At 47.8% G+C, this 26,527-nt stretch overlaps 1 protein-coding gene across 1 annotated transcript; it reads right to left on the bottom strand.

Annotated features, from left to right (window-relative positions):
- Window positions 1-908: 908 nt before the first annotated feature.
- On the bottom strand, window positions 909-4,077 carry SOWAHA (sosondowah ankyrin repeat domain family member A). Its single transcript, XM_045550765.1, has one exon. The coding sequence runs from the start codon at window positions 4,075-4,077 to the stop codon at window positions 2,410-2,412; it is 1,668 nt and encodes a 555-aa protein (XP_045406721.1). The 3' UTR covers window positions 909-2,409.
- Window positions 4,078-26,527: the final 22,450 nt, after the last annotated feature.

Here is a 26,527-nt window from a genome sequence, read left to right as displayed (position 1 = left end):
AAATACAGGGTCTACAGTATAAGCATTACCCTGGATCTCCATTAGGTAAGTGCAACATGCTCAAGAATTACCTACAACCTCCATTAAAGGAAATGTAAAACTTTATTTAAAAGCTTGCTATGCATATGACTCATACATATCTACCTCAACAATTAACTTCTCCCCCATTAAAAGGAATGATTCTCCTTGTGACAATTCTTACTAGCTAAATTGCCTTAACAGTAGAATGCGGTGGGGGGGAAGTGGGGGTAGCTTTGGTCTGCAAGGAAAAAGCAGTGGTTTCTAACACCTGAGCTTTAGAGGTATTGATTCTAAACTCTCACCAAATGTTTTACTTAACATGGAAGGCTGGCAGCACACCTTCTGAAGCACAAAGATTCTCCTGGCAGTTCAAATAACCCTCCTCTAAGTGTGCAGTAAACATTAGTTGTTGTTATTAACACTTTGTTGGTTTAAATTTTGTCTTTCTCAAGGTAGGTCATACCTGTGTCTGTGACCTTTGTTACCTTGTCTTAGTCGGGTCTATTACTATGGAAAATCTCTAATATTTTATTGTCTTCTAGACCTTCAGCTACTAGGATTACTGTAATTGTGCCTCCCACAATTTTTCTGCAGAGGCAGATTTAATTTGCATTTAAAAATAATCAATGCAAATTAGCTACAGTTCCAGGCAAGGAAGACGGGAAGAGTCAGATCAGGGCCTACATTTATCTACAGTTCTTGGCTACCATATCCACGTGTGGTTGACTCCTTTACTTTGCAGAGCAATCCAAACTCTTTCAGGAACAGAATGCTTCAAAGAGGCAGAAGAATAATGAGGGAAAAAGGAAAAAATTAAGTAGATAAGAAAAGGCAAATACAGTAGCAAAAGCTGTAGAATGTTTAAGGGAAGTACATCACCACACAAGCAGGAACAAATGGAGGACTGTTTATTTCATTTCTTAAATCAAAACATTCCATGAAGGACTTAAATAATTTCAAAGCCTTCACTATATATACCAGGGGAAAATGGCCCACTACCCTGTGCCACAAAAACTATTTGATATAACTAATGACATGCAAACACAATTTGAAAAAGTAGAGCATCTCACAATATGATAGAAAAAAGGCTGGTTGAGCAAAGGAATTCCACATCTTTAAAACAGAAAAAAAATGCATTATAATTACACCGTGTTCAACCTGGGAAATCTTGGCAATATCACAACCTCAACTTCCATTTAGGAAAAAAGGATCAGGGAAGTTGAGCCACTCATCCAAGTTCACTGAGCAAAGAGAATCTGCTTTTGCTATTTTGGAATAAGTTGTCTGCTTTCAAGTTTTTTTTAATGGATATCACATGCTTTTTGTTTGCACAGAACTTTCATATAAAGTGGTTGCTCCCTAATTGTATCCATTACTATTTAATCAGATATTTTTCTGGTGTAATGCTATGAAATTTTTTTCTTTGAATATTCACCTATTGCACTGAAAGGCTAAGCTGGATTTGAAAACCACAGACTCAGAAACATGGTACAAAAGTACAATTCACAGATCACAATTTAAAAAAATTATTTGTGCCAAATCAAATGGCCACCTACCAGTGCCAAACACACGTTTATATTTCACTATGAAGACAACCACAAATTTAAAATATTTGCCAAAATGTTTCTTTTCTCTTTGTCACCTTTACTCCAAAGATGCACTTGTTTCCAAATATTTAGCATTCACAGTACAACTTAATTACATTCATAATGGTCACAATAGTTATTCTGCATTCAAGACTCTCTAGAATCTTGATTACCTAAAATGAGGTAGATAAATTTTAAGTTTGTTGGTTGGGACTAATTTTCTTTAGATCTTGATAATCTATTTTTTAAATGGAATTCCAAAATATTTAGCAAAAAATTGAAAATGAGCATTTTGCCTAAGAGTGGAAAAATATAATTTCAAAAGGTTATTATGAAAGTTGCTTTACCTCATTTCAATTTAAAAACAGAATAAAAGCATCAAATTACAAGACCACCACATTATCTTAAAGCTGGCAAACAATCTAAAACCTTCCAACATTTAAAGAGACCCTTGCTCTAGTTCCGGCTTGGGGCCGTGTAGATACCAAGGCTTTCAGGGGCCAGACCAGCTGCTGCCCCTTAACCTTCAACCCTAAATTGCAAGTCTCCTCCAGAATTCAGGCCTGACTTCTGGAGTTCTTCATAAGAGAAGATGCCAGATCTCAGTGAGATGTGGAGTCTCTGGAGACAGGTCAAGCTTTAGGCAGACTCTGGAGGCACAGGCCCATTGGGGTAAAACAGGCCGCAGTGGACGAAGCTGAAAGCAGCATGGGGCTGGCGGTGTCGGGCCCCAGCCTTGGGTAGGCTTAAACTGTAGGGGGGAGGTCCGGTTAGATCAACCAGGCCACAGCCCCGGGGACCGTCAGGTTGTGGGAGGCAGACTGGGCACTAGACCAGCTGAAGGCCCCGGAGCAGGTCGACGGGAGACGTCGGAGAAGGCTGGCAGGCTACCGCGGATCTTTGTCTTTTTACGCGGAGCCATGGGCGAGGCGCTCAAGAACTTGCTGAAGGAGCTGGATTTCTTCAAGCCTCGGGCCAGGTCCTGCAGCATCATGTCGTCGGCCAGGACGCCCAGAAACGCACTCGTCGTGGAACTGAGGATGGTGGCGGCGACTTGCACGGGGCGCCGGGCCGCAAGACTGCCGCCTCCGCCGTCGGTCGCATCGGGCTCCGTGGTGCCCCGCACGCCCGGGTCGCCGAGCAGGCGGCGCAGCGCGTAGGAGGCGCCAGGCGGCAGGTACTGGTAAGCTCGCCGCCCGCTGTGGTCACGCACGTGCACCTGTGCGCCCAGGCGCACCACGAGCAGCACGGCGGCGTCCTCGTGGCCGTGCAGAGCCGCCAGGTGCAGCGGCGTGTAGCCGCCGTGCGAGCGCGCGTTCACGTCGACGGGCGCGCCCCCCCGCCGCGCGACCGCCACCAGCTGCAGCGCCATCTCGCGGTCGCCGCTCTTGGCGGCCCAATGCAGGGCTGTGAAGCCAGACATGAAGTCGCGCTTGGCCGCCAGGCCGCGGTCGCGCAGCAGCAGCCCGTGGAGCTGGTGGCTCCAGCGGCCGTTGGCCGCCCTCACCAGCCACTCGTGCTCGGACGGCTCCAGGGGCACCGCGGACGGCGGCGGCGCGGCGGGCGCCTCCTCGGTGTCCGGGCTCAGCAAACGCGGGCCGGCGCGCGACAGGCGCCTCAGGTGCGGGGAGCGGCCGGGGCCCAGGCTGAGCCCCGGGCCCGACTCCTCCACCGAGAGCCGCCTCAGCAGCAGCGGGGAGCCGCGCGGGCTCGGCTCTTCCGACAGCTGCCGCCGCAGCCCTTGCTCCTCCGCGCGGAGCCGCAGCGCGCTGGGCTTCGGCGGCGGCGCGCGCGGAGCGGGTGGCGGTGGCCCTTGCGCTGCCCCGGGCGCAGCGTCGGGGTCCGGCGGCTCTACCCGGAGTGAGACCGCCTCCGACGGTGCCCTGGACGGCGGGGCCGCGTCTGCCGGGAGCCCCTCCGCGGGCTGGGCGGGCGCCAAGGCGGGCGCCCGGGGGTCGGCGGGGCCCGCTGGCTGCGGGGCCGAGCCCAACAGCAGCTCCCCGGGGCGCTGGGTGGGCTCAGGGGCCGGAGCCGCGGGGGCGTCCTGTGGCTCTGGTGCCCGGGCCGGGTCCCCTGGTGGGTCCACCGCCCGCTGTGCCGAGGCCAAGTCTGGAGCTTGCGGGGCAGAGTTTTCCCCCGGCGAGACGGAGGGGGTGTTCGACAGCGAGCCCGGTACCCCGGGGGTGCCGGCGGGCAGGAGCTCGGGTCCCTCCCGGGGCCGTGGCTTCTTCCGCAGCACCACGAACTTGACGCCGTCGAGCTCCTGCACCACGGCCACGTCGTTGACGTACTGCTTGAAGCGGTCCCTGCGGGCGGCGCGTCCCCGCGGGTCGCCGGCATCCAGCAGCGGCCTGAAGCGGCTCAGCAGCTCGGCGCTGGGCACCCGGCCGCCCCGCTCCCGCAGGAAGCCCAGCACCGCGGCCTGGCTCACCCCGGCGGCAGCGGCGGCCGCGGCGGCAGCGAGCGCCATGGGCGGTCCCCGTCCCTCCCGCCGGCCCCGGTTCGCGCGGGCTGGGACAGGCGACCTTTGCGTCGCCCCTGGGGCCGCGCGGGAGCGGAGGTTCAGACAGTCACGTCAGCCTCGGCCGCGCTCACCTCGATCGCTCGCGCCGCGGCGGGACGGGCATGTGCCCGGGGCTGCGTCTCGGTCACGCCCGGTGTCTGCGGGCCAAGGGCGCCAGGGGCCGCGGCGAGAGCCCCCCGCCCGCGCCCCGCCGGGCCCTCCGCCTTCGCGGTGGGCTCCTGCCGCCGTGTCGCGTCCAGGGGGCGCCGGGCTCCATCCGCCACGGGCGCTGCTCGCCGTACAGGTGACAGCTGCCGCGCAACGCGGAGGGAACGGGAGCGGAAATCCCCCCGCCCGGCCCGGGAATTAAAGGCGCAGCGCTCGGCCCGTTGCTAGGTGGGCGTGTTCCCAGGGATGCGGCCACGACCGCGGAGGGACGGATTTTCATTGCTGAATACCGCTCTAGTTTCCCTTGCGTTTCATACCGGCGACAGAACAGACGCATGAAATTTACAGCAAAACAATCTGCTGTGCGTGGCAACGCTGGAGGCTTAGAGAGACGTTTTAAAAGCAGTTTTCTCATACAATAATACAGTTTTGCTTAGAATTTTGGGAATAAAATCGCTGGAGAACATAAAGAAGGAAAAAACCTGAAACCTGAAAATTACTATTAGCATTTTGAACTATTCCCCCCAAATGTATATATGTTCACGCTTTAAAATAAAGCAACGTCATAGTCATGCTATGTTTTTAAAACTTCATTTATTCCACACATATTTATTGAGCACCTAGTTTGTGCCAGGACCTTTTCAGGCTGCAGGGTATCAGTTAGCAATGCAGATTTAAAAGAAAGAAAGAAAGAAAGAAAAGCACAGCCTGACCTAGTGTAGCTAATATATCGGAGAACAGAAGTAATATAAGTAATATGGAGAATCTGAAAATTATAATGTGTTAGATAAATACTATGGAAAAATACAGCAGGGTAAAACAGATGGCGGCGAGGTTGCAATTGTGAACTGAGTGGTCAGGCCAGGATTCACTGTGAAGGCAACAATTAAACAAGGACTTGTAAGAGATTAGGAGGTTATTATGTAGATGGGGAAGAGTTTTAGCCCAGGGAACCGCTGGGGCAAAGGTGGAATTAGTTTCTTAATTTACAAACACAGTACTACAAATATATGACGGATGTATAACCGGAGGCAGCATCTTGTGGTCATGAAGGAAACGAGCCTCTGGGGTCAAGTGTCCACACTGGAATCCTGGCTCTTGCTTAGGCAGGTGCCTTGGCTTCTCTGTGCTTCAGTTTGCTTCTCTGTAAAGCCAGGATGAAATCGTACTTACCTCCTCAGGTTGTTGTGAGGATTAAGTAAGAAAATAAAGACAAAACGCTTAGCATAATGCTTGGCCTACAGTGATCATTCAAATTATTATTAGTAGTATGGCCACTACTATTAACCATACACTGAAAAGGAAAAGAACAGTCCTTATCCCCAATCCTTATCCCCAGAGGCAATTTCTGAGTCCACCCCCCCTTCTCCTGGATGCATACGATTTTAACTTTTCCCCTCACTTTATATTATATTGTGAGCATCTCCCCCCAGTGACAATAACTATTCTCCAAAGATATATACTTTTTAATGATAGCATCAATTAAATGTAGTATGATACTTTGTTTTCTTATTCTTATTTGTCTATATTGTTTCTAGTTTTTAATTCTTATGAATGGTGCTGCTGTTGTATAAAATTTTATGCACCTTTCTGATTAATTCCTTAGGATAGAATCCTACAAGTAGAATTACTAGGTCAAAGAAAATTATTTGTAAGACTCTTGAAACTTACTGCTAAATTGTTTCCCAGAAAAGTTACAACTCCATGAAAGTACCCTGTCTTTCCCTCACTGGCATTGAGTAGTATCTTTTAATTTGTTAATTCCAAACACAAAAAGTTGTATCTCACTCTAATTTGCATTTATTTTATTATAGCGAAGTCAAACTTTTTCCCTCTTCTGGATTTGTTCTTTTGTGAATTGCCTTTCCCCCATTACTGACTTACTTATAATTTTCTTGTTTATGTGTAGTTATTAACCCTTTATTATATAGGTTATATTTTCCCAGTTTGTCATTTGTCTTTTTATTTTCTGATGAAATTTTCATGTTTAGACAACTGTTTTTGTAGTTGTAAATAATGTATCCTTTTAGGAATGTAAGTGCAAAATAAGAAGGTATATCTCCCATTTAAAGGAGAACTTTTAGGATCAATATACCCTGTAGTGTTAAGCAATCTACATCAGAATGATTACATTGCCCTTGGAAGAAGTCCTTATGTTTTTAACATATGATGATACTGTAATCAGTTACCATTTCTGTCTAAATATTAGTCCTTCTTTAAACCTGCCTCAAGTCCTATCCCTGAAAAGCCTTCCGCACCTGCCCCAGGTGTATCATGCTCCGCACTTCTTCTATAATTTATATCAGCAAATATCTATTGAATATCTCTGGGTGCAAGGCAGTGAGCCAGGTACTCTGGGAGGAACACACAACTGGCATTTGAAGAGCTTACTGCTTAGTGGAGGAGAGAAAACATACAATTAGTTATATGCAGAGCCAAATGAAATGAATGCTCCAGGTGCTCACCAGAGGGTTGATTCTAGGGCTGCGGGGAAGCAGGGGGACCTGGGAAGTCTTCAAGACTCAGGCTAGGAGAACAGGATGGGGAGGCTTGGAAGTGGGACTGTGAAGGCTGAATTCAGGGTAAATAATGTCCAGTGTGTTTGCAGTTAGGGTGTGTGCCAGGGATATGGAAGAAGATAATGTTGGAAAAGTAATCTGGGGTCATGGGTGGAGGGCCTAAAATGCTAGTTTGGACTTTATCCTGTTTGCAGTAGAATGTTATTGAAAGCTTGCTTTCTTCTTTTTAAAAAGTAGCTGTAATTATTTTCTGATTATAAAATTAATAATGATGTTTTTCTAATTGTGTTTCCAAAATATAAAAAGAACGTATCACATGTTAGAGAGCCACTTTTAATACTTTTTGTTTTATGCTGTGAGCGGTTTTTCTCTACACATCCTTAGATACATCCACAGCCATCTGCACCATTCTATACAGATGGGATTAGACCACACATTGCTTCAGAGCCCGGGCTCCTTCACTGGCTGCTGCACCCAAGGCTGGCGTGCCAAGTGGGTAGAAGAGGGGGCCCTGGGAAGGTGATGGCAGGGTCCCTGTGGAAGACAGTGGAGATCATCAAGCTAGGACAGTGGGATGGGTGCCAACGATAGTTCAGAAGCAGAATTTGAATTGCTTTGTTTTCATTTTCAAAGTCCAGAAGCAGAATTTGAATTGCTTTGTTTTCATTTTCAAAGTCACATTCCCTTTGTTGTGATTTTCATTTCAACAGCTTCTCTCTCTCTCTCTCTCTATATATATATATATATATATATTTTTTTTTTTCACTTTTTCTGGGCCCATTGCTGGGTCCCTTGAAAAATCATTTCCATGATCTCAGGTAGTGGAGCCTCAGTTAACCTTGGACTTTTGTTACTGCCCCTCTCTCCAAGGAGAGGATAGGGAGGAAGCCCCTGTTAAAGATCATTATTGATTGATATGGTTCAACTCATTTTGACTATGATCAATAAGCATAGACAGGATTAAATACTGATTGAACAGGAATTGCTGGTACAAGCAAAGCTTATTGACAATGCTTAATAGGCCTCAGGCCCTGAGCTATACAAAGAAACTTGCCCAAGGTCACAGTTAATAATTGGCTGAGCCCAAACTCGAACCCCAGGCTACCTGCCTGTGCTCGGTTACCAAGCAAAGTTAGATCACCAATTATTTAAAATCAATGTTCTGAATGTTTAATGAAGTAGGAAAAAATTCTTCATGAAAATCTAACTTAAACCTTTATGCTTGTGCCTCTGAACATTCTCTGTTTTAATATTTTAAGTGACAAGTTTGTAGTCTGAGCAAACATTAGAGTAAGGATGCCAATGACATCCAGTTCCCCAGGCTGCTTTTAAATTGTGCTGCCCTACTGCCAGGGAGGGCATCGAATCAATTCTTCCAATGACCCAGCAGTTTGCCTGCAAACGTTAGGAAAATCAAAGAGGAAATCTATATTTATAGCAAGGGTAACATTCCATAGCATGTCTTGAACATGCAGAGTGTAATGGGAAGGCTGTTTGTTCTTGTCTCGGGGTCTTCAGTTTATTCGAAGGAGGTCAGGGCAGAAGCCCTCTGTAGTTTGTAAAGCCACATTATTAAATACATATAAAATTAAAAACTCTCCATAGTCATATCTTATATTACATTGCTTATTCCAACACCCACTACCCTCTGAACCCCATGCCCAGCTCCTACTGAGAGCCACAGTGGACACTTTATGTTTGTGGCTGTCTTGTCCCCTGTCATGGCAGTGCAGATCAGCCCCTTCTGTTGGGCTGAGTCCGTGGTGGCCTGCCACCTATGCCCCCTGGTGTCTCCCCAGTGTAGAGAAGAGGACTGTCTCAGGCCCCAGCAGGCAGGAGTTCAGGGACTTGAGGGGGATGGGCTCCCCAGCAGTGGCTATGAGGGGACTTTGCCCAGACATCAAGCTTCTGCGCTCATCGCTTCCGGAACCAATCACACTTTGTTCTTGCCCTCAGCCCGGGGGCAGCAATCGAAGCCTTTCCATTCTCATGCCTGCAGCGCGTTAAGCCCAGTCTTCTCTGAGGTCAAAGGGACTTCATTTCTAAATCTGAGTGACAAATGTCAGATCATATACTTCTGTTGTAAACTGAGTTTTTGTATCTGTGATTCACTTTTTAGGCTGCTTCTCTGATTCCTCAGACTGCTGTTTGGGTGCCAGGCAGGGGGCCAGCAGGCCGGGTCGTTGGAGACCCAGACAGCCGCGCCCTGGCGAGCGAGTCTCGAGCAGTCGCTGCCCCCGCTGCCCTTCCTAAGCCGACTCTGCTCAGCCTCTTTTATGCTCATATATGGGTTTTGATTTAAAAGATTCTACCTGCCTCCTCTCCTGCCCCGAGACATTTCTGGGCTGTTTTTCTCTCCCGTGGGTCAGTATCTGAATTAGGAACGGCCTAGTAGGAGAGGCCTGCGAAGTGCTGTTTAAACCATCTCCTTAGCTGTGGAAAGGCGTCCCTGCTCTGTCAGAGTGGTTGAATCAGCACGTCAGGGGCCAGACTTCCATTCCCCGTGGTCACTCAGATGGGCTTAGAGATTACGGCACCAAATATTTGGAAAACTGAAACCCACCAAGAGCATTCAACCTTGTCCTGGCTTTAAAGACGGACGGGTAGAAATAGCTCAGTTATTTCTTAAACTCTCCTTGTATCAGTAGACCATGTTTAACTTGCCTTCCATTTAGCGACTTGGTTAAAGCAGAAAGAATCCTTAGACTTCAGCTTATCCAGCTCTTAGCCAATGATTCAAGAGCTCATTAACAGCTCAAAATAAAATAATTTGAAGGAAGTTGCAGTAAAAGACTGAAAGGTAGGTGCTGATTGAGGCTCTCCTTTCTGGAGGGGACAGGTTTGGGGTAGGAGTCAAGCTGGGGTGTACGGTGGACGGGGCAGGACATGGGGGGGGTGGGGGTGGGCAGGATATGGGGGGGGAGCACAGCCAAAGGTCTAGTTTCAGGTCGTCAGGAGATCTGTTCACGTGGCTCTTTGAGACCATCAGCTAAGTAAATGTTGAACAATTTTATTAACAGTCCTCAGAGTAATAATTTGTAGCACTGAACAATGAGTAAGAACCAGGAAGATGAACTTGCCCTTTGAGGCTGTGTGTTCTGGGAAAGAAGTCATTAACAAGACAGGGTTTACTTTTCTAACTAAGCACTAATGAAATATTAACAGTGCTAAATGAAAGCAGGGATGAATACAGGTCTCTTTTCAGATACATATTTTCAAATGGCTCAAGCTCCCAAGAATAAGATGCTGTGTCCTCCTTGTCAGTTAGGGTATAGTTCTAAATATTCAATAAATATTGACAGTGATGAAATGGCAACAATTTGTCACATCATAATGACTTTGGGTTTTTTAGAATTGGGTCAGAGGATACTGTCTATATATCTTACATTCACTAACTCTTGATAATGATGAAACAGTAACAATCTGTCACAGGGCAGTGACTCCCATCACTTTGGAAGGCAGCCACACTCACCACCACACGACCAACACCACTCTCATCACTTGGATTTTTCCTCTTGAGAATGGAGTCAGAGGTTACTTTCTACATACCTGAGTTTCATCCTGGGGTGAGAGTCTGTAAACAACTTGGATGTGTTACAGTGGGTTAATGTGGTCTGAGTCCCATCATTTTAGGAGCTAGGAGTGGGGCCATGAAGAGGGATGCCTTTCTGGAACTGTTCTGAACATAAACTTCTGGTTCCCTTCCCAGATGTTGGTCGAATGGAAGTGAGCGTAGCAGAGTTGGCTGCACAAACATCCACACTAACCCTTGGGCAAGGGAGGATTCTCCCCTGGAGACTTCAGAGGGAGTGAGACCCTGCTGACACCTTGATTTTGGACCTGTGGTCTCCAGAACTGTAAGAGAATACATTTCTGGTGTTTTAAGCTACCCAGTTTGCACTAATTTATTATGGCAGCTGCAAGGTTTCAATTCCAGATAGAATGGCTGGAGCACAAGCAAGGAATGAAACAATACAGATGCTACTGGGGCCTCAGGGAGAGGACAGGGCTGCTCCCCCATCCTGCCTCTAAAGCACAAACTCTCGAGGGTCTCTCTCCTATGGAAAGAGGATGGAGGCTGTGTCCTGCTATTCATGGGTGGCACTGTGTTTTTTCCTCTCTTCTTCCTTCTCCAATCTTCCTCTTCATTAGCAATGATGATAGAATTTCCTGGGCAAAATAATCCTTTCTTTTTTCACTGGAAAATTTTGGCAAAATGTCACAATGTTCTAGTGTCCTAAGAGCTCAACTGGGCCTTAGAAACTTTCCAGGAGAGAGACAATAAGACCACAGTCTGCACAGAGCCTTCTGTGTGGCTGTGACAGCAGGGACAAAAACAATCGCGTTAATGTTGTTCATTAGCGTTGGGCTTTTCTGCTGCTGCTTCTTCGTGGCAGTTTTTCACTATTCAGCCTAAATTTTTAAAGAACGTTGTGTCTCCAGTAAGAGAGACTATTTATTATCTCAAAGTTACCAATCCTGTTTTCTGTTTGTTACTTTACATGCAGAAGGTGTAGTGCATTGAATGGTGCCCCCCCCCCCCCCCCCCCGCACCAAAGATATATCTATATTGCAGAACCTGTTAAAAGATGGGACCTTATTTGGAAAAAAGATCTCTGCAGATGTAATTAAATTAAGGATCTCAACATGAAAACATCCTGGATTATTCAGGTGGGCTCTAAATCCCACGACAAATGTCCCTATAAACGGCAGAAGAGAAGACACAGTGGGGAAAAAGGAGAAGGACTTTGATAGCACAGTAAGTGACGATAGTCAGCAATAAGTTATCATACACTTTAAAATGACTAGAAGAGTGGAGTTGGAATGTTCCTAACACAAAGAAATGGCAAATGCTTGAGGTGATGGACACCCCAACTACCCTGATTTGATTAATATACATTGTACACCTGCATCAAAACATCACATGCACTCTATAAATATATACAACTATTCTGTACCCAAAATAATTAAAAATTCAAAAATATAAAAAATAAATAAAATCTAAAAAAAAGGAAAAAAAGAGAAAAGGAGAAGGCCATATGAAGACAGAGGCCGAGACTGGAGTGACGTCTCCCGGGAAGCCCAGGAGGCCTGGAGCCAGCAGCAGCTGGAAGAGGCGAGGAAGGATTCTCCCCTGGAGCCTTCGGAGGGAGGTGACCCTGCTGACACCTTGATTTTGGACTTCTGTCTCCAGAACTGTAAGAGAATACCTTTCTATTATTGTAAGCTACCCTGTTTATGGCACTTTCTTAGGGCAGCTACAGGAAACTTACACAGAAGTTTAGAAGGAAATGGTGGGTTTCTTCAAATCTTGCTGGACGGGAGATTCCATCCTGAAATCTGAGCAGCATTCCCCAGGCCCCTAGAACTCAGACCACCCAAGGCTGTGAAGAGATCTGGCCCAGGTGTGTCTCGGCTAAAAGCCACGGCTTTGTCCACATGTTGAAGAGTCGTGATGTGTGGATCAAATTTTGAGAGCAAAAATTTTCCTCTACAGCGGAAAGGTATCCAGACCCCAAGGCAGGCCGGCAGTGGCATTTTACAGCCCTTGAGCCGGTGTTTCTTGTTAGTTCATTTGATAAACGCCTGGTCCCTGCCTCTCCCTCTACTCACGACACACTTTCACTTGCCCATCACCGCCCCCACCACCCCGTACTGCCTGCATCTTTCTGGAATCCTCTGCAATGTGGCGTTCCAGGAAGTCATCACCAAGCTGATAGAGTTGACAAGCAAGATGAACCATCTTCAGACTTCCAGTCTCAGAGCTAAACATACAAAGGGTAATGAGTGACGATTCCTGTCTTCTGTAAAACTGTCCCCTGGTACAGAAGACAGACGTATAAACAGAGATCTATGGGAGGATGTGCTGCAGGCCAGGCAAGGGTCTCTCGGCCAGCTGGGGCACCAGAGGAGGAGCACTGCTCCTTGGAGAGGCTGAGAAGACCAGACGTTTTAGATGAGGCCAGGAGCTCCACAGGCCTCATCTGAGAAGGGAGAAGCCTTCCTGGGGGAGGCGTCAGCATGAGCAAAGGCGTACGGTGTGTTTGTGCAACGGCAAGCAGTTCAGGGTGACAGAGGGCAGGGGCGAGGGTGGGTGTGAGTGAGAAACAGGTTGGGGAGGGTGTCGGGGTCAGACCATTAGAGGCCTCACGTGTCCTCAGTGACGCAAACTGAATGTGTCCAGCTGAACTGGTCGTCTTCTTCCCGAACCTTCCTGCCCCTCCCCCAGGGTTCTCCAGCTCATAAAAGGAACCGTCACCCACCCAGCTGGCAGAGACCTGGGCACCCAGCATGATTCTTCTTCACCCTCTTTATTATTTCCGGAATCCATCCTGCTCTCTCCATTCTCATGCCCGGACTTTGTCACCCCCAGCCTGACATCTGCCATGGTTGTCCTTCCCTCTTCCCTCTCCCATCCCGCCTGACCTTCTTGCTCCCAGTCTGACTTGCCTCCACTCTGTGCTCTACTTGCAGTCAGAGCTTTTTTTTTTTTTTTTTTTTTTTTTTGAGACAGGGTCTCACTGTATTGTCCAGGCTGGAGTGCAGTGGCATCATCATAGCTCACAGCAGCTTCCAACTCCTGGGCTCATGTGATCTTCCTGCCTCCGCCTTCCGAGCAGCTGGGACTACAGGTGCCACTACCATGTCCGGCTCCATTTAGAAAACAGATCTAATGATATCATTGGCTGTCTGTGTCAAACACCGTGAACTACTTTAAATGGCTCACAAGGCCTCTATGATGAAGCCTGTGATCCAAACAATGCCCGCACAGAGGGCTTAGAAGGGAAGGCGGCAGTGCCCTGACACAGGGCTCCGCATCCCCGGGCCTCCTCCCCACGGGACCTCTCTTGGCCGGGTCCGGGTTTTAGTACTTCGGTGGTTACCTCCATACCCCTGAATATTATGCTTATGCTGAAGTTTCCCAATTTATCAAACTTGGATATCCTGGTGCAATAAATAAGAGTTTAGTTGAATTCTATTAACTTTTGTCTCCCTTCCTCATCCCCAGACAATTTCTAGTTCCTGGTCTCTTCTCACATTTCAAAAATTATACTTAGGCCGGGCGTGGTGGCTCACGCCTGTAATCCTAGCCCTCTGGGAGGCCGAGGTGGGTGGATCGCTAGAGGTCAGGAGTTCAAGACCAGCCTGAGCGAGACCCTGTCTCTACTAAGAATAGAGATAAAAATTATCTGGCCAACTAAAAATATATATAGAAAAAATTAGCCGGGCATGGTGGCGCATGCCTGTAGTCCCAGCTACTTGGGAGGCTGAGGCAAGAGCAACACTTGAGCCCAGGAGATGAAGGCTGCAGTGAGCTATGATTGCACCTTTGCACTCCAGCCTGGGCAACAGAGTGAGACCCTGTCTCAAAAAAAAAATTGGTGTTCACTGTAGCCAACTCTGTGCTGTGTTTCAGTTTGCTTCATATTTGGGTCTGACTTTCTTGCTTTCTTGTCTATTTTTTTTGTTTTTCTGGGAGTGTAATTGCCTTTGTTCTTTCCTTTTTTTTTAAATTTTTTTGCATTCTATGAGCTTGCCAGGCAGTCAGTCATACTATCTACTCTATTGAATGTTCCAACCCTCCCCCGACCTCTCTCCAAGAGCCCTGGAGACAGTTGGGCCTGGTTGCCGTCCCAACTTGCTGCACAACTCTCAGCTGTCTTCCTGGACTTCCCCTAACTGCTCTCGTGTTTCTGAATGCTGTATCTTTCCCTTTTTCCTTGGTAACTTCTGCAGCACGCTATCAAGTAACTTCCTAACAAAAGGAGCTTGGGGTAATTTTTTTTTTTTTTTACCTTTTTGTTATAGAAAACTTCAAACACATATAAAAGGAGAGAAAATAATACTGTAATGAACCCTCATATATCCATCAACCAGCTCCAATAATTATCAGCTCTTGGCCAACCTTATTTCACCCACACTCCTAGCCATTACTCACCACTCCCAGATTATTTTTTCCCCAGATTATTTTGCAGCAAATTCCAGATATCCTATCACCAGAAAATATTTAAATATATATATCTCAAAAAGATAAGGACTCTTTAAAAAATCACTATCCAACTAACACACCTAAAAAACTAACAATAATTTCCTGACATCATCAAATAACTGATCAGAGTTCAAATTTCCCTGATGTATATAAATGTTTGTTTGAATTGGATCTAATTGCAGTAGTTTGATATGTCTCTTGAGTCTCTCTCTCTTTTTTTTTTTTGAGACAGGGTCTCTTTCTGTCACCTGGGCTTCAGTGCAGCGGCATCATCATAGCTCACTATAAACTCCAACTCCTGGTCCAGCAATCCTTCTGCCTGAGCAGCTGGGACTACAGGCATGTGCTACCATGCCCGACTAAGTTTTCTATTTTTTGGTAGAGATGGGGTCTCGCTGTTGCTCTGGACTCAAGGGATCCTTCTCACCTCGGCCTCCCAGAGTGCTAGGATTACAGGTGTGAGCCACCGTACCTGCCCTTGAGTCTCTGTTAATCTATAATTACCTCACTTCTTTTTGTTTAGATTGAAAAATAATAATTATATATATTCATGATGTACATGGTGATGTTTTGATCCATATAATCCATAGTGATCAGATCAGCATAATTAGCATATCCATCATCTCAAACATTTGTCATTTCTTTGTGTAGGGAAGGTCCGATGTCCTCCTTTTACTTATTTGAAACTATATATTATTGCTAATTATAGTAATTCTACATCGGTATAGAACACTAGAATGTATTCCTCCTATCTAGCTGTAATTTTGTATCCTTTAACAAATCTCTCTCTATCCCTCCCTTCCTCCTACCCTTCCCAGCCTCTAGTATCCTCTGTTCTACTTTTTGCTTCTATGAGATCAACTTTTTTTAGCTTCTGCATATGAGTGAGAACATGCAGTGTTTAAATTTCTGTTCTTCATTTGCTTAACATAATCTCCTCCACTTGCAACTATGTTGCCATGAATGATAGGATTTCATGCTTTTTTATGGCTAAGTACTATTTCATTGTGTATATATACCATTCATCTGTTGTTGGACACCTAGGTTGATTCCATATCTTGGCCATTGTGAGTAGTGTTGCAATAAATATGAGGGTGCAGATGTCTCTTTGATATAATGATTTCCTTTCCTCTGGGTAAATTCCCAGTAGTGGGATTGCTGGGTCATATGGTAGTTCTATTTTTAGTTTTTTGAGGAACTTCCATACTGTTCTCCATAGTGGCTGTACTAGTTTACATTTCCACCAACAGTGTATAAGAGTTCCCTTTTCTTCGTATCCTCACCAGCATTTGTTTTTTGTCTTTTATATAATAGCCATCCTAACTGGGGTAAGATGTTACCTCATGGTTTTGATTTGAATTTACCTGATGGTTAGTCATGTTGGCATTTATATGGCAAAAGACCTTCTTTTGAGAAATATCTGTTCAGATCATTTGCCCATTTTTAATTCGGATTTTTTTTTTTTTTTTTGCTGTTGGGATGTTTGAGTTCTTTGTATATTTTGGATATTAATTCCCTGTTGGATGAGTAGTTTGCAAATATTTTCTCCCATGTTGTAGCTTGTCTTTTCACTCTGTTGATTGTTGATTATTTCCTTTGCTGTGCAGAAGCTTTTTAGTTTGATATAATCCCATTTCTTTATTTTTGCTTTTGTTGCCTGTGCTTTTGAGGTCTTATTTACGAAACTTTTTCCCTGACCAATGTCCTGAAGCATTTCCCCTGTTTTCTTCTAGTAGTTTTATTGTTTCAGGTCTTACACTTAGGTCTTTGATCCATTTTGAGTTGATTTTTGTATAGGGTGGAAGGTGGGGGTCTAGTTTCACTCTTCTGCATATGGATATCCAGTTTTCCCTGAACCATTTATTGAAAAGACTGTCCTTTCCCTAAGGAATGTTCTTGGCACCTTTGTCAAAAGTCAGTTAGCTGTAAATATGTGGATTTATTTCTGGGTTCTCTATTCTGTTCCATTTGTCTATGTGTTTGTTTTTATGCAAGTACCATGCTGTTTTGGCTCCTGCAGCTTTGTAGTATATTTTGAAGTCTGGCAGGGTGATACTTCCAGCTTTGTTCTTTTTGCTCAGGATTGCTTTGGGTGTTATTTTGTGGTTCCATATAAATTTTTAGATTTTTTTTCCTATTTCTGTGAAGAATGTCATTGGTATTTTGATAGGGATTGCATTGAATCTATAGATTGCTTTGGATAGTATTGTCATTTTAACAGTATTAATTCTTCCAATTTATGAGCATGGATGCCTTTCCATTGGTTTGTATCCTCTTCAATATCTTTAATCAGTATTTTGTAGTTTCCTTGTAGAGGTCATTCCTGTCCTTGGTTAAATTTGCTCCTAGGTATTTTAATTTTTTTGGAAGCCATTATAAATGGAATTGCCTTCTTGATTTCTTTTTCAGCTAGTTTGTTGTTTATGCTTTTGATTTTTGTATATTAATTTAGTATCCTGCAACTTTACTGAATTTATCAGTTCTAAGAGTGTTTTTGGTAGAGTCTTAAGATTTTACTATATATAAGAGCATATTGTGTACAAACACAGACAATTTTACTTCCTTCTTTCCAATTTGGATGCCCTTTATTTCTTTCTCTTGCCTAATTGCTCTGGCTAGGACTTCCAGTACTGTGTTGAATAAGAGTGGTGAGAGTAGGCATCTTTGTCTTGTTCCCATTCAGCTTTTCCCCATTCAGATGTTACCTGTGGTCCTCACCTATTTTTTCCCCCTTGCAATTTATTTATTGTAAAAATTTTGTTTTTGTTTTGTCTTGTAAAGTTTCCCAGAGTCTGGATTTTGCTGATTGCATTCCTTTTGTGACATTTGACATAGTCCTTTATCCTCTATAGTTCCTGTGAATTAGTAATTAAATCTAGAGTCTTGATCAGATCCAGGTTGGATTATTTTGGGGATACCCTCATAGGTGGTATCGTGTGCTTCCAAAAGGAGGCATGTCATGTCTACTTGTCTCTCTTTTATGATGTGAGTAGGCTCTGATGGTCCTTGTATAGATCGTTATTTTATTAGGGATTACAACATGGTTATATTCTAATTCTATTATCCCTCATTCATTAGCTAGATTTCTATGTTAGAGAGAAATTTCCTCTTCTCTACTATTTAGTTATCTTGTGGTTCCTCTGGGAAAGGTAGGATAAATTCTTGATTTTTTTCCCTGTGTTTACCATTTCTCAAAATAATGAATCCCTAGCATCTTCCAAAAGCAACCTTGAGTTGTAAAAATTTTTTTCTCATGAATTTAAACATAGTTGATGTGTTTCAATTCGTTGTTACAGTTATAATCCTTAGTGATTGCTCACATTATCCCTTCTTTTGCAAGTGGAAACGTCTTTCAGCTGCCTCTGAGCCTATTGCCTTGACTCTACCTTGATGTCTGAAATGGCAGGATGTTCCAGTTCTATCTTTTGTAGTTTCTACCCTAGGCCTGGAATAAACTATTTCTCATTGTTACTTAGTTGATCATTTTCCTAGGCTTTTTAGTGGATAGAGCTAGAAATGCATTTCTTTAAAGATTACCTTTAAAGACACATCATTAATTCATACTAAATCTTCTACATCAAATTGAAAGTTTTTTTACTTAACTTCATGGATCTTATGTCTCCTTTCTCCCACACCCCAAAGAAGTAAGCTTTATACCTTTTGAAATATCCAAACATGTATTTATTCTCCCTTGTCTTAATTGACAGCTTGGCTTGGCATAGAATTCTGGGTTGAAAGTAGTTTTCCCTGGGAACTCTAAAGACATTGCTCTATTTTCTTTTAAGCAACCAATATTGCTAATGAGAAGTCTAATGCCATTCTGAGTTTTGTTTTCCTTGTATGTGGCCTGCTTTTTTAAATTTATTTAAGGGAGATTTTAGGATCTTCTATTTATCCTTGAGGTTCTGAAGTCTCACCATGACATGTCTAGGTCTGGGTCTTCTAAAATTAACCCTTGACCCACACTCGGTTGGGGAGAGGGATGATTGGAAGCATTCGATACGCAAGTGGTCAGTTAGCTTCTGGCTTTAACTCCTCTTCTGATGCCGGGTGTCCCTGGCCTCTGTGATCTCTGAGTTCAGCCTGGAGTGGTCTGAGCAGGTAGATACGGCCCCTCTGTGAGGGTTCTGAGCCTCAACCGTTCTGCTTTGCCCTTGAATACTCATCCTCCCATTTTTTGTCTCCTAGAAATTTGTTGAAATCCTTTATCTGCAGCTGTCTTCTCCTCTTCTTTTCTGCATTGTTGCAAAGGAGATAGACTTTAAAATTTTTCCTTCCACTTATTATCATGAGATCGTAGAAAGAGAGGAGAGGACTGTGAGCTGGGAGGCTCTGGCCCTGTCTCTCACTCTTCCCAGACCCTGGGCTCCTCTCAGTCCCTGGCGTGGGTCTCACCTTCTCTTACTTGGGGGCTTCCTCAAATTCTGTTCCTTCACCTTGGGATATTTCTCCTTCCCCACCTCCCAGCCCACACAGACCCTGTGCCTGGCCGCCTCCTGCTCCCATCCGTGCCCGTTCCTCCTTAAGGTGATCTCTGCTCCTCCCCTGGGTCGGGTCCTCCTCGTGTGCTCCCGTTGCATTCTGTGCCTTCTGCGTCCCCACCTCCCCGGCTGTTGCAGTCCCTCGTTCAGCTCCTTGCTCAGACCATGAGCCCCTGGAAGGCAGGATCTCGCCGTGTTCGGGGTTATACTCCTGCTCCAGAGGAGCTCTGTGTGGTCAGCCAGGAGTCAACGGGCGGCCAGCTCACCGTCCAGGAAGCTCCCTGGTGTCATGGGGGGGTGAGCTGGAGAGCCCTGTGTCGGGGAGGTCAGTCAGGAAGTTACTGCTGGAGTCTGCAGGGGCTGAAAAAGCCCTGGACAAGGGTAGTGCCAGGAGGGCTTGGGAGAGAGGAGAGCCTGGCTGAGGAGGTGTTTCCAAGGGCACAGAGAGGATTTGGTGATCCTTCATATAGAGATGAGAGAAAGGGAATATTCAGAGATGATCCCACTGTTCCTATCTTGTGAGAAGACAGAAACAGTGTTGCTGTCTGCTGATTTAGGTGCAAGTTGACTTTGGACAAGTTGAGTTTTTAGGGTAAGAGGTGTTTGTGGGCACCTGGGAAGAAGCTGCAAATGCGGATCTGGAGCTCAGGAGACACATCTGGGCTGGAGACGAAGTCGTGAGCTTCCGGATGGAGACTCCGTCTGGGGAGAAGGTAGAGCAGGAGCAGGAAGGAACAGGTAGGACCCTGCGGAATCTCAGTCCCAAAGAGGCAGGTGAAGAGCACCCACGGAGGGGAAGAGGAGGGAATGGACAGAGAGGCAGGAGGAGGGTTAGGAAAGCCAAGTGAGGAAAGAGTTTCAAGAGGAGGCAGGCGGAGGGAGGGAGAGACCTAAGATGTAGAGAAAGGAAGGAATAACTGAGACTGTCAAAGTGATGCCCGGGGAAGAGTTGGGGCACTTCTTTCTTGGAGCCCAGAGGGAGGCTGTCTGGGCACCCCTGTGGGACGCACGTCCTAGGGGACTGGGGGGGACACGGGCTTGGAGGTTGCGTGTACCCAGTGCCTGGCGTCACAGCGTAGCTGGCTTGTCCTGTATCGTGTCCGGCTGCAGCTTTCCGACTTCCCACTACGCTGTGAGGGGGCATCCTGGTTTCTCCCCACGGCTCTAGCACACAGTAGGCCTTCAGTGGACGGTTCTTGGCCAAATGAATGGATTTTCTTTGTAAAAAAGGCGGGAAACATCAGGTCAGTGTGAAGGGGGATGGAGTGGGGGAGAGCGATGAATGTTGGGGGCTGCTGCCCTGGGGAGCGGGCGGGCGGTGATGGTGACAGTGACGAGGAGCAAGTGTAGGATTCCCCAGCAGCTCTGAGAGCCCCACAGAGCACGGAGCCATCAGGATGTGGTGCTGTCAGGCAGCAGGGTTTGTGACACTTGTTTTTCCCACGCAGCTCTGGGCGGCTCGGGAGCATGCGGAGAAAGCAGATGGGCTTTCTGTAGTCTGAGCTGACCTGCTGTCGTCCTCTGAGTGGTGGCCCGGAAAGCTGCTGTAGCTCCCCAGGGCCCTGGCTTCATTCCTGGACAGTGTTCTTGCCGTGGGTGGGCTCATCTTTTGTGTGGGAAGCTGCTGCTGACCGGAGCAAATTGGCGTTTAAGCCTCAGCCCAAGTGTCATCTCCAGGGGGGCCTTCTGCCACCCCTCCGTCCCCAGCCCCTCCACATCCCCAGCAGGGGCACCAGGCACCTCCTGATTTGTGCTTGTCCGGGTCCCCCCAGGCCGGCCTGGGCTGGGGGGGCGGCATCTGCCGGGCCGAACATCCCCTGGGAGCAAGAGGCAGGCTGAGCCGTCGCTCGCCCACCAGCAGCCCGGCAGCAGGACCCCCGGGCAGGGGGAGCAAGCACGATGGTGTCAGCCAGGACACCGAGTTCCTGTGTCCTGTCACACTGGGCAGCCCAGGTGAGCGACACAGACAGGGAGCAAGGTAGAGGTGGCAGCGAGACCCTGGAGCAGCTGCCAGCACAAGGTGACTCGGGATCGGGGCTTCCTCATGCTGAGGTTTTTGCTCTTTTACTTTCAACACATTTTGCTTTGCGGAGTGCATTCCTAAAGGGTGGCCAAGTTGGGCTGTATATTGTTATAATGAATAATTTTTATGTTTGCCCTCCCGTTGGACTCTGGACTCTGGCGGGCAGCAGCCGTGCCCCAGCCACCTTCGTGCCCACAGCACACGGTGAGTGCCGGGAACCCGTGCTGGGCGAAGGACATCAGTGGGTCTTCATAGCGGGGCTGGCAGGACCCTGAGAAGCCAGCAAGTCCCTGCCCCCGACCTCCAACAGGGGCTTCACTGATAAGAACAAATTCTAAGGGCCCCAGATTTATAATTTACCAGAAAAACAGACCTTTTTTTTTTTTTTTTTATCTAAAGTGAACTCAGTTACCTGACCTGGAGTCAGACCAGACTAAGTGAGCCCTGTGCCTTCAGGCGCCTACCTAACGGCCATTCTCCCTTCCTTCTTTCTGACAGGGCTCCAGTCTTGTTCAGATAGCGACGTGCCCAGCCCTAGGGGATGAATCATTATCATTTGTCACGAGGGAAATTACCTTGATGCAATGTAACTTCCAAGTACTCTGTCTGGAGGTCACTAACAGAAAAACTTGTAGACTGATTTAAGCTGCTTAAATCACCCAGTGTATTGATTCAGTTTAAAGCTCACAGTGAGAAAGCAGGGGAAAGAGGGGGTGGGTTAACTGGTTAGGGTAAGGTGCAAGCAGGTGGAGGGAGCACACGGCCTGACCGCAGCAGATGTCCCTGTGCTGTCCCTCTCTCCCTCTCCTACCCTGCCCCCTTCTCTCTCTCTCTCTCTCTCTCTCTCTCTCTCTCTCTCTCTCTCTCTCTCTCTCTCTCTGTTTCTCTCGTCATCCGTCCCCACTGACCGTGTGGTTATGAAAACAAGAGCTGAGGCTGAACAAAGGAGCTCAGCAAACAGAAGGTGCCTGGAGCTCACATGCTGTGTCACACGGACAGGGACAGGCACACCCTGCTCTGGCCACAGCGCACCCATTACCTGCCAAGCAGCGGGGGAAGAGTACATGAGGGACCAGAATGGGATCATAGTGGGGGTCTCTCAGGGGACCAACCTGAGGTTGACAGCTGTCAATCTGGAATTAGCATGGTCCCTACCTTATAACTTGAGGTTGTTTTTTTTTTGAGACAGAGTCTCGCTGTGTCACCTCAGCTAGGGTGCAGTGGTGTCATCATAGCTCACTGCAACCTCAAACTCCTGGGCTCAAGTGATCCCTCCAGCCTCAGCCTCCTGCACAGCTGGGACTACAGGCGTGCGCCACCAAACCTGGCTAATTTTTCTGTTTTTAGTAGAGATGGAGTCTTACTCCTGCTCAGCTGGTCTGGAACTCCTGGCCTCAAGCTATCCTCCCACCTCTGCCTCCCAGAGTGCTAGGATTACAGGCGTGAGCCACTGGGCCCAGCCTAACTTGAATTTTCAGTCCCTTTCTATCTCTAAGAAACACTCTTGTGTGTTCTGTCGTTTTTATCTATGCTTGACACCCATATGTTTCATTTAGTCTATGTCTAGCGTGTCTCTCAAGTTACCAACTTACTATCTATTCTTAACGCATCTTATGAATTTTGCCTACTGTTTTCTGTTTTTCTTGCCTTCTATAACTGACTCAAATATTCTCAATGATACAGCCAACCCACATTCCATTAGGCCCAGCCAACCTTTGGCAATCTTTTAACTTCTGTGCGGTCATATGACTCAGTTCTGGTCAATGAGACCCCAGCGGGAGTTTTTACAGGGGGGGGGCATCTGGGAAGGATTTTCTTCTTTGATGAAAGGCAAGAGCAATGCAAGGAAGAAGGCCTTTGTCCCCTTTCCTCTCTTCCTATGTCTTCAGCATCTGAAACAGTGGCTGGCATATAACAGACACTCAACAAACATTTTACTGAGTCAGTGAAGGGTGCTGGTGCCTCCTCTTAACATCTGTGACGTTGAACTTATCCTTTGTCTTCTGATCGAGCTTCATTTCTGCGTCCAGGGTTGGGAAGGTGAAAGCAAGGTGGTTAAAATAAATCTTGTGATGAAAACTTAATAACAATACTACTGATATTAACAGCAGTTAACATTTATTAAAAAGCTTACTCTGTGTCAGAAGTGGCTCTAAGTCTCACAATAACCATATAAAGTGGAAATTATTATTATCCTCGTTTCGCACGCAAGAACACTGAGGCACGGAATGCAAAGTGACTCGTGTGAGGTCGCTCTGCTGGCAGGTGGTGGCCCTGGAGTCAGGATTCAGATTGAGGTCAGAGGGTGCACAGCTAGACCCGCGGCCGTCTGTCTGTGCTGGGTCCCTATTGCTGCTGTAACAAGTTACCACAATGTTAAGGCTTAAAACCGCATAGACTTGTCTCATAGTTCTGGAGGGCAGTGGTCCAACAGGGCTAAAACCGAGGGAGATTCCATAGGGTGGAATCCATCTCCTGGCCTTTCTCAGTTCTAGAACTGCCTGGATTCCTTGACTTCTGGCTGCACCGCTGTTCTCTGCTGTGTCATCACATTCCCTGCTCTGACTCTTCTGTTTCCCTCCCGTAAGGACCCTTGTGATTTTATTGGGTGCACCCTGATAATCCGGGATAATCTGTCCATTTTAAGATCCTTAACTCAGTCACATTTGCAAAATCCACAGGTTCTTGGGATTAGGACATAGATGTCTTTGGGGGACCATTAATATGACCACCACATCATCCTGCCTGCAGGGCCCTATAACCCAGCGGTCCCCAACCTTTCTGACGCCAGGGACCGGTTTCGTGGGAGACAGTTTTTCCATGGCGGGGAGGCGGCGGAGGGCGCGAGGGGGGCTGGTGGGGATGTCGCCGGCTTGGCCCCATCTCAGATCGTCAGGGGTTGGACTCCCACTGGGAGCGCGCCACCCAGATCCCTCGCATGTGCGGTTTACAGTGGGGTCCGCGCTCCTGCGAGGGCCTGACGTCGCGGCTAGTCTAACAGGCTCCCCGGTGGGGAGCGGCCGTGCGCGCAGGTGGGGCCACGGCCGGACTGGTGCTGGTCCCGGCCCAGGAGTTGGGGACCGCAGCTGTGACCCACCCCACACAGCAAAAGAAGTTCTGCCGCACACCAGGGGCTGGAGGAGTGTTCCCTGGAACCTTCTCCCACTTCTCCAAGGCTTCTGCCTTGTTCCTCCTCCTTCACAACCCTCCTCCCCGGCCCAGCAGGTGAGGAGCGCTCGGTAACCCAGCGGGCCGGGCCCCTGTTCCGCGGTTCATGAGACTGGATCCTATGCGTTAATGAGGTCCTCAGCGTTCCCTATTCCATTCCCCAGTGGGATGGCCCCGGCCGTGTGTTATTGCTGATTTGCCATCATTTCTACTTGTCGTTCCAGGTAGAGTCATCTCTCGGCTCCCTTGAACTCTTTCTCGCGGTCTCCCGGCCGACCCCTTCCCACCTGGGGCGCGGGATTGGCCGGGAGACTCACGCAGACCCGGCGGCTTCCCTGGGTCCTCGGCAGCAGGTTTTTCCAGACCCGTTTTGTCTGTCTGAATGAATTTCTTCCAGAGATGTGGTTTTCAGACTTATTTTTAGCTGCAGAAGAACCTTTGTTGAAATGAAAGCCCAACATAAAAAGCAGATGCAGGGAGCTGTCTGGGGAGGGGAGAGCCCACAGCCGGGCTCTCTTCTCTGTCCCCGCCACCTCCTCTGGGCCCAGTTTGGAAACCTGGCTCTGCCGACCCCTCCGTGGTGAGTCCTGCCCGGCCAGCGCCGTCCCCAGTGAGCTGCCTGCTTTCCTGGTGGCTCACGACAGCGCCTCGGGCAGCATGAAGCATTTCTGCCTCTCCGTTTCCCTCGTGCCCTTGAAGGTCACAGTTTTCCACAGAAGCGAAATATTTTAGCGTCTTCATCTCTGCCTAGCAGCGGCACCACCCACGGGGCACCACACGTGGGCTTCCTCTCACCTGCTTGGATCCCACCTGTTCTTTGCCGGGGGATGGAGACCACAATGACGTGGGCTGAGTGGCCTCTCTGCCATGTGAGCACCTTGAAGTCCTCCACTTACGTGGGCTGTAGCTCTTTGGTTATCGGACAGTTGGCATTTTTTTCCAGAGCATTCTTTTTGGTCACAACTACCTTGAAAGAGCAGAATGCTTCCACCTCGGGAAGGCTCAGGTTTCCAGGGTGTCTGCGGGAAGGGGCAGGGCGGGCCATGGGCAGAATCTCTGGAGAAGTTTCATGAAGCCCCTTGTGAAGTGTCGACTCCCCGTCCTCACGCCCTCCAGGCTGGGCTCGGAGTGGGGCTTCCTCCCCAGTGGGCAGTCCTGGACCATGGGGCTGCTTCTCGGACCCCCACCGACTCAGGGACTAGGGACGTGTGGCTGCCTCTGCGGCCCATTTACGGAGGGCACGCTGGACCCCACGAAACCCACGAGGCCGACATGTCCATGCCTTCCACTGGCGTGGGTCCCTTCTAAGTCTTGTTCTTTTCTCATTACTTCCATATCTCACTTTGTCTTTATCACTGTGTATTCTTTTTCTTTTTAAAGAAAGTTTCCAAATTCCATAAGCTTCAGGCTCTACAAAACCTGGATTCATCTCTGGGAACCTTGAACTCAGGGCTCTCTCAGGGAACCCAGAGACCTATGTGCTAGGAGCCTCTTCTGTGAAAAAAGGCGGATTCTCATCTCTAGGGCTTTCCAAGGTGTCCCTGGTACTGTCTCGAGGGCATCCATGACAAGTGCTCTGACGGAAGACGGGGAGATCTCCTGTCCCCAGCTGCAGCCTGTGGGTCCACTGTAGAGCCCCACAGCACAGGACAGCCAGAAACACGTGAGGCAGGGAGGGGCTGCTTCCTGCTGGTTCTTCCTCCTGGGCCACATTGCTGCTGCAGCAGCCTCCGTGCAAACTCTTGCCCATCTTCCTGGCAGAAGGAGTCAGAACACGGTTCCTATCTAAGCCAGCACTCCTGGGCTAGGCCTCAGTACGGCCATGTGACTGTAATTCCTGACTTTTAAGAATCATGTTTTGCAAAATCAGGGGAGTTTGCCTGCCTGGCTGGGACATCTTGGGACTTTTGAACTCTGCTAGGACCCAGCAGGCGCCTCAGGTCTGCTCTTGCTTTGCATTCATTGCTTCGGCCGTTGACACAAGTCAGACCTGCAAGCCAGAGATAACAAAGGCTGCTTTAAAAATGTGTAGTGACACTGCCAGATACAGACAGTTGATTACAGTTTC

This window comes from Lemur catta, chromosome 5, assembly GCF_020740605.2.
Source record: "Lemur catta isolate mLemCat1 chromosome 5, mLemCat1.pri, whole genome shotgun sequence".
NCBI lineage: Eukaryota > Metazoa > Chordata > Mammalia > Primates > Lemuridae > Lemur > Lemur catta.
This window is presented reverse-complemented; position numbering and strand designations above follow the sequence as displayed.

What these genes read in the sequence shown, in the direction of transcription:
- SOWAHA (XM_045550765.1), bottom strand. Translation starts at nt 4,077, where the DNA reads ATGGCGCTCGCTGCCGCCGCGGCCGCCGCTGCCGCCGGGGTGAGCCAG.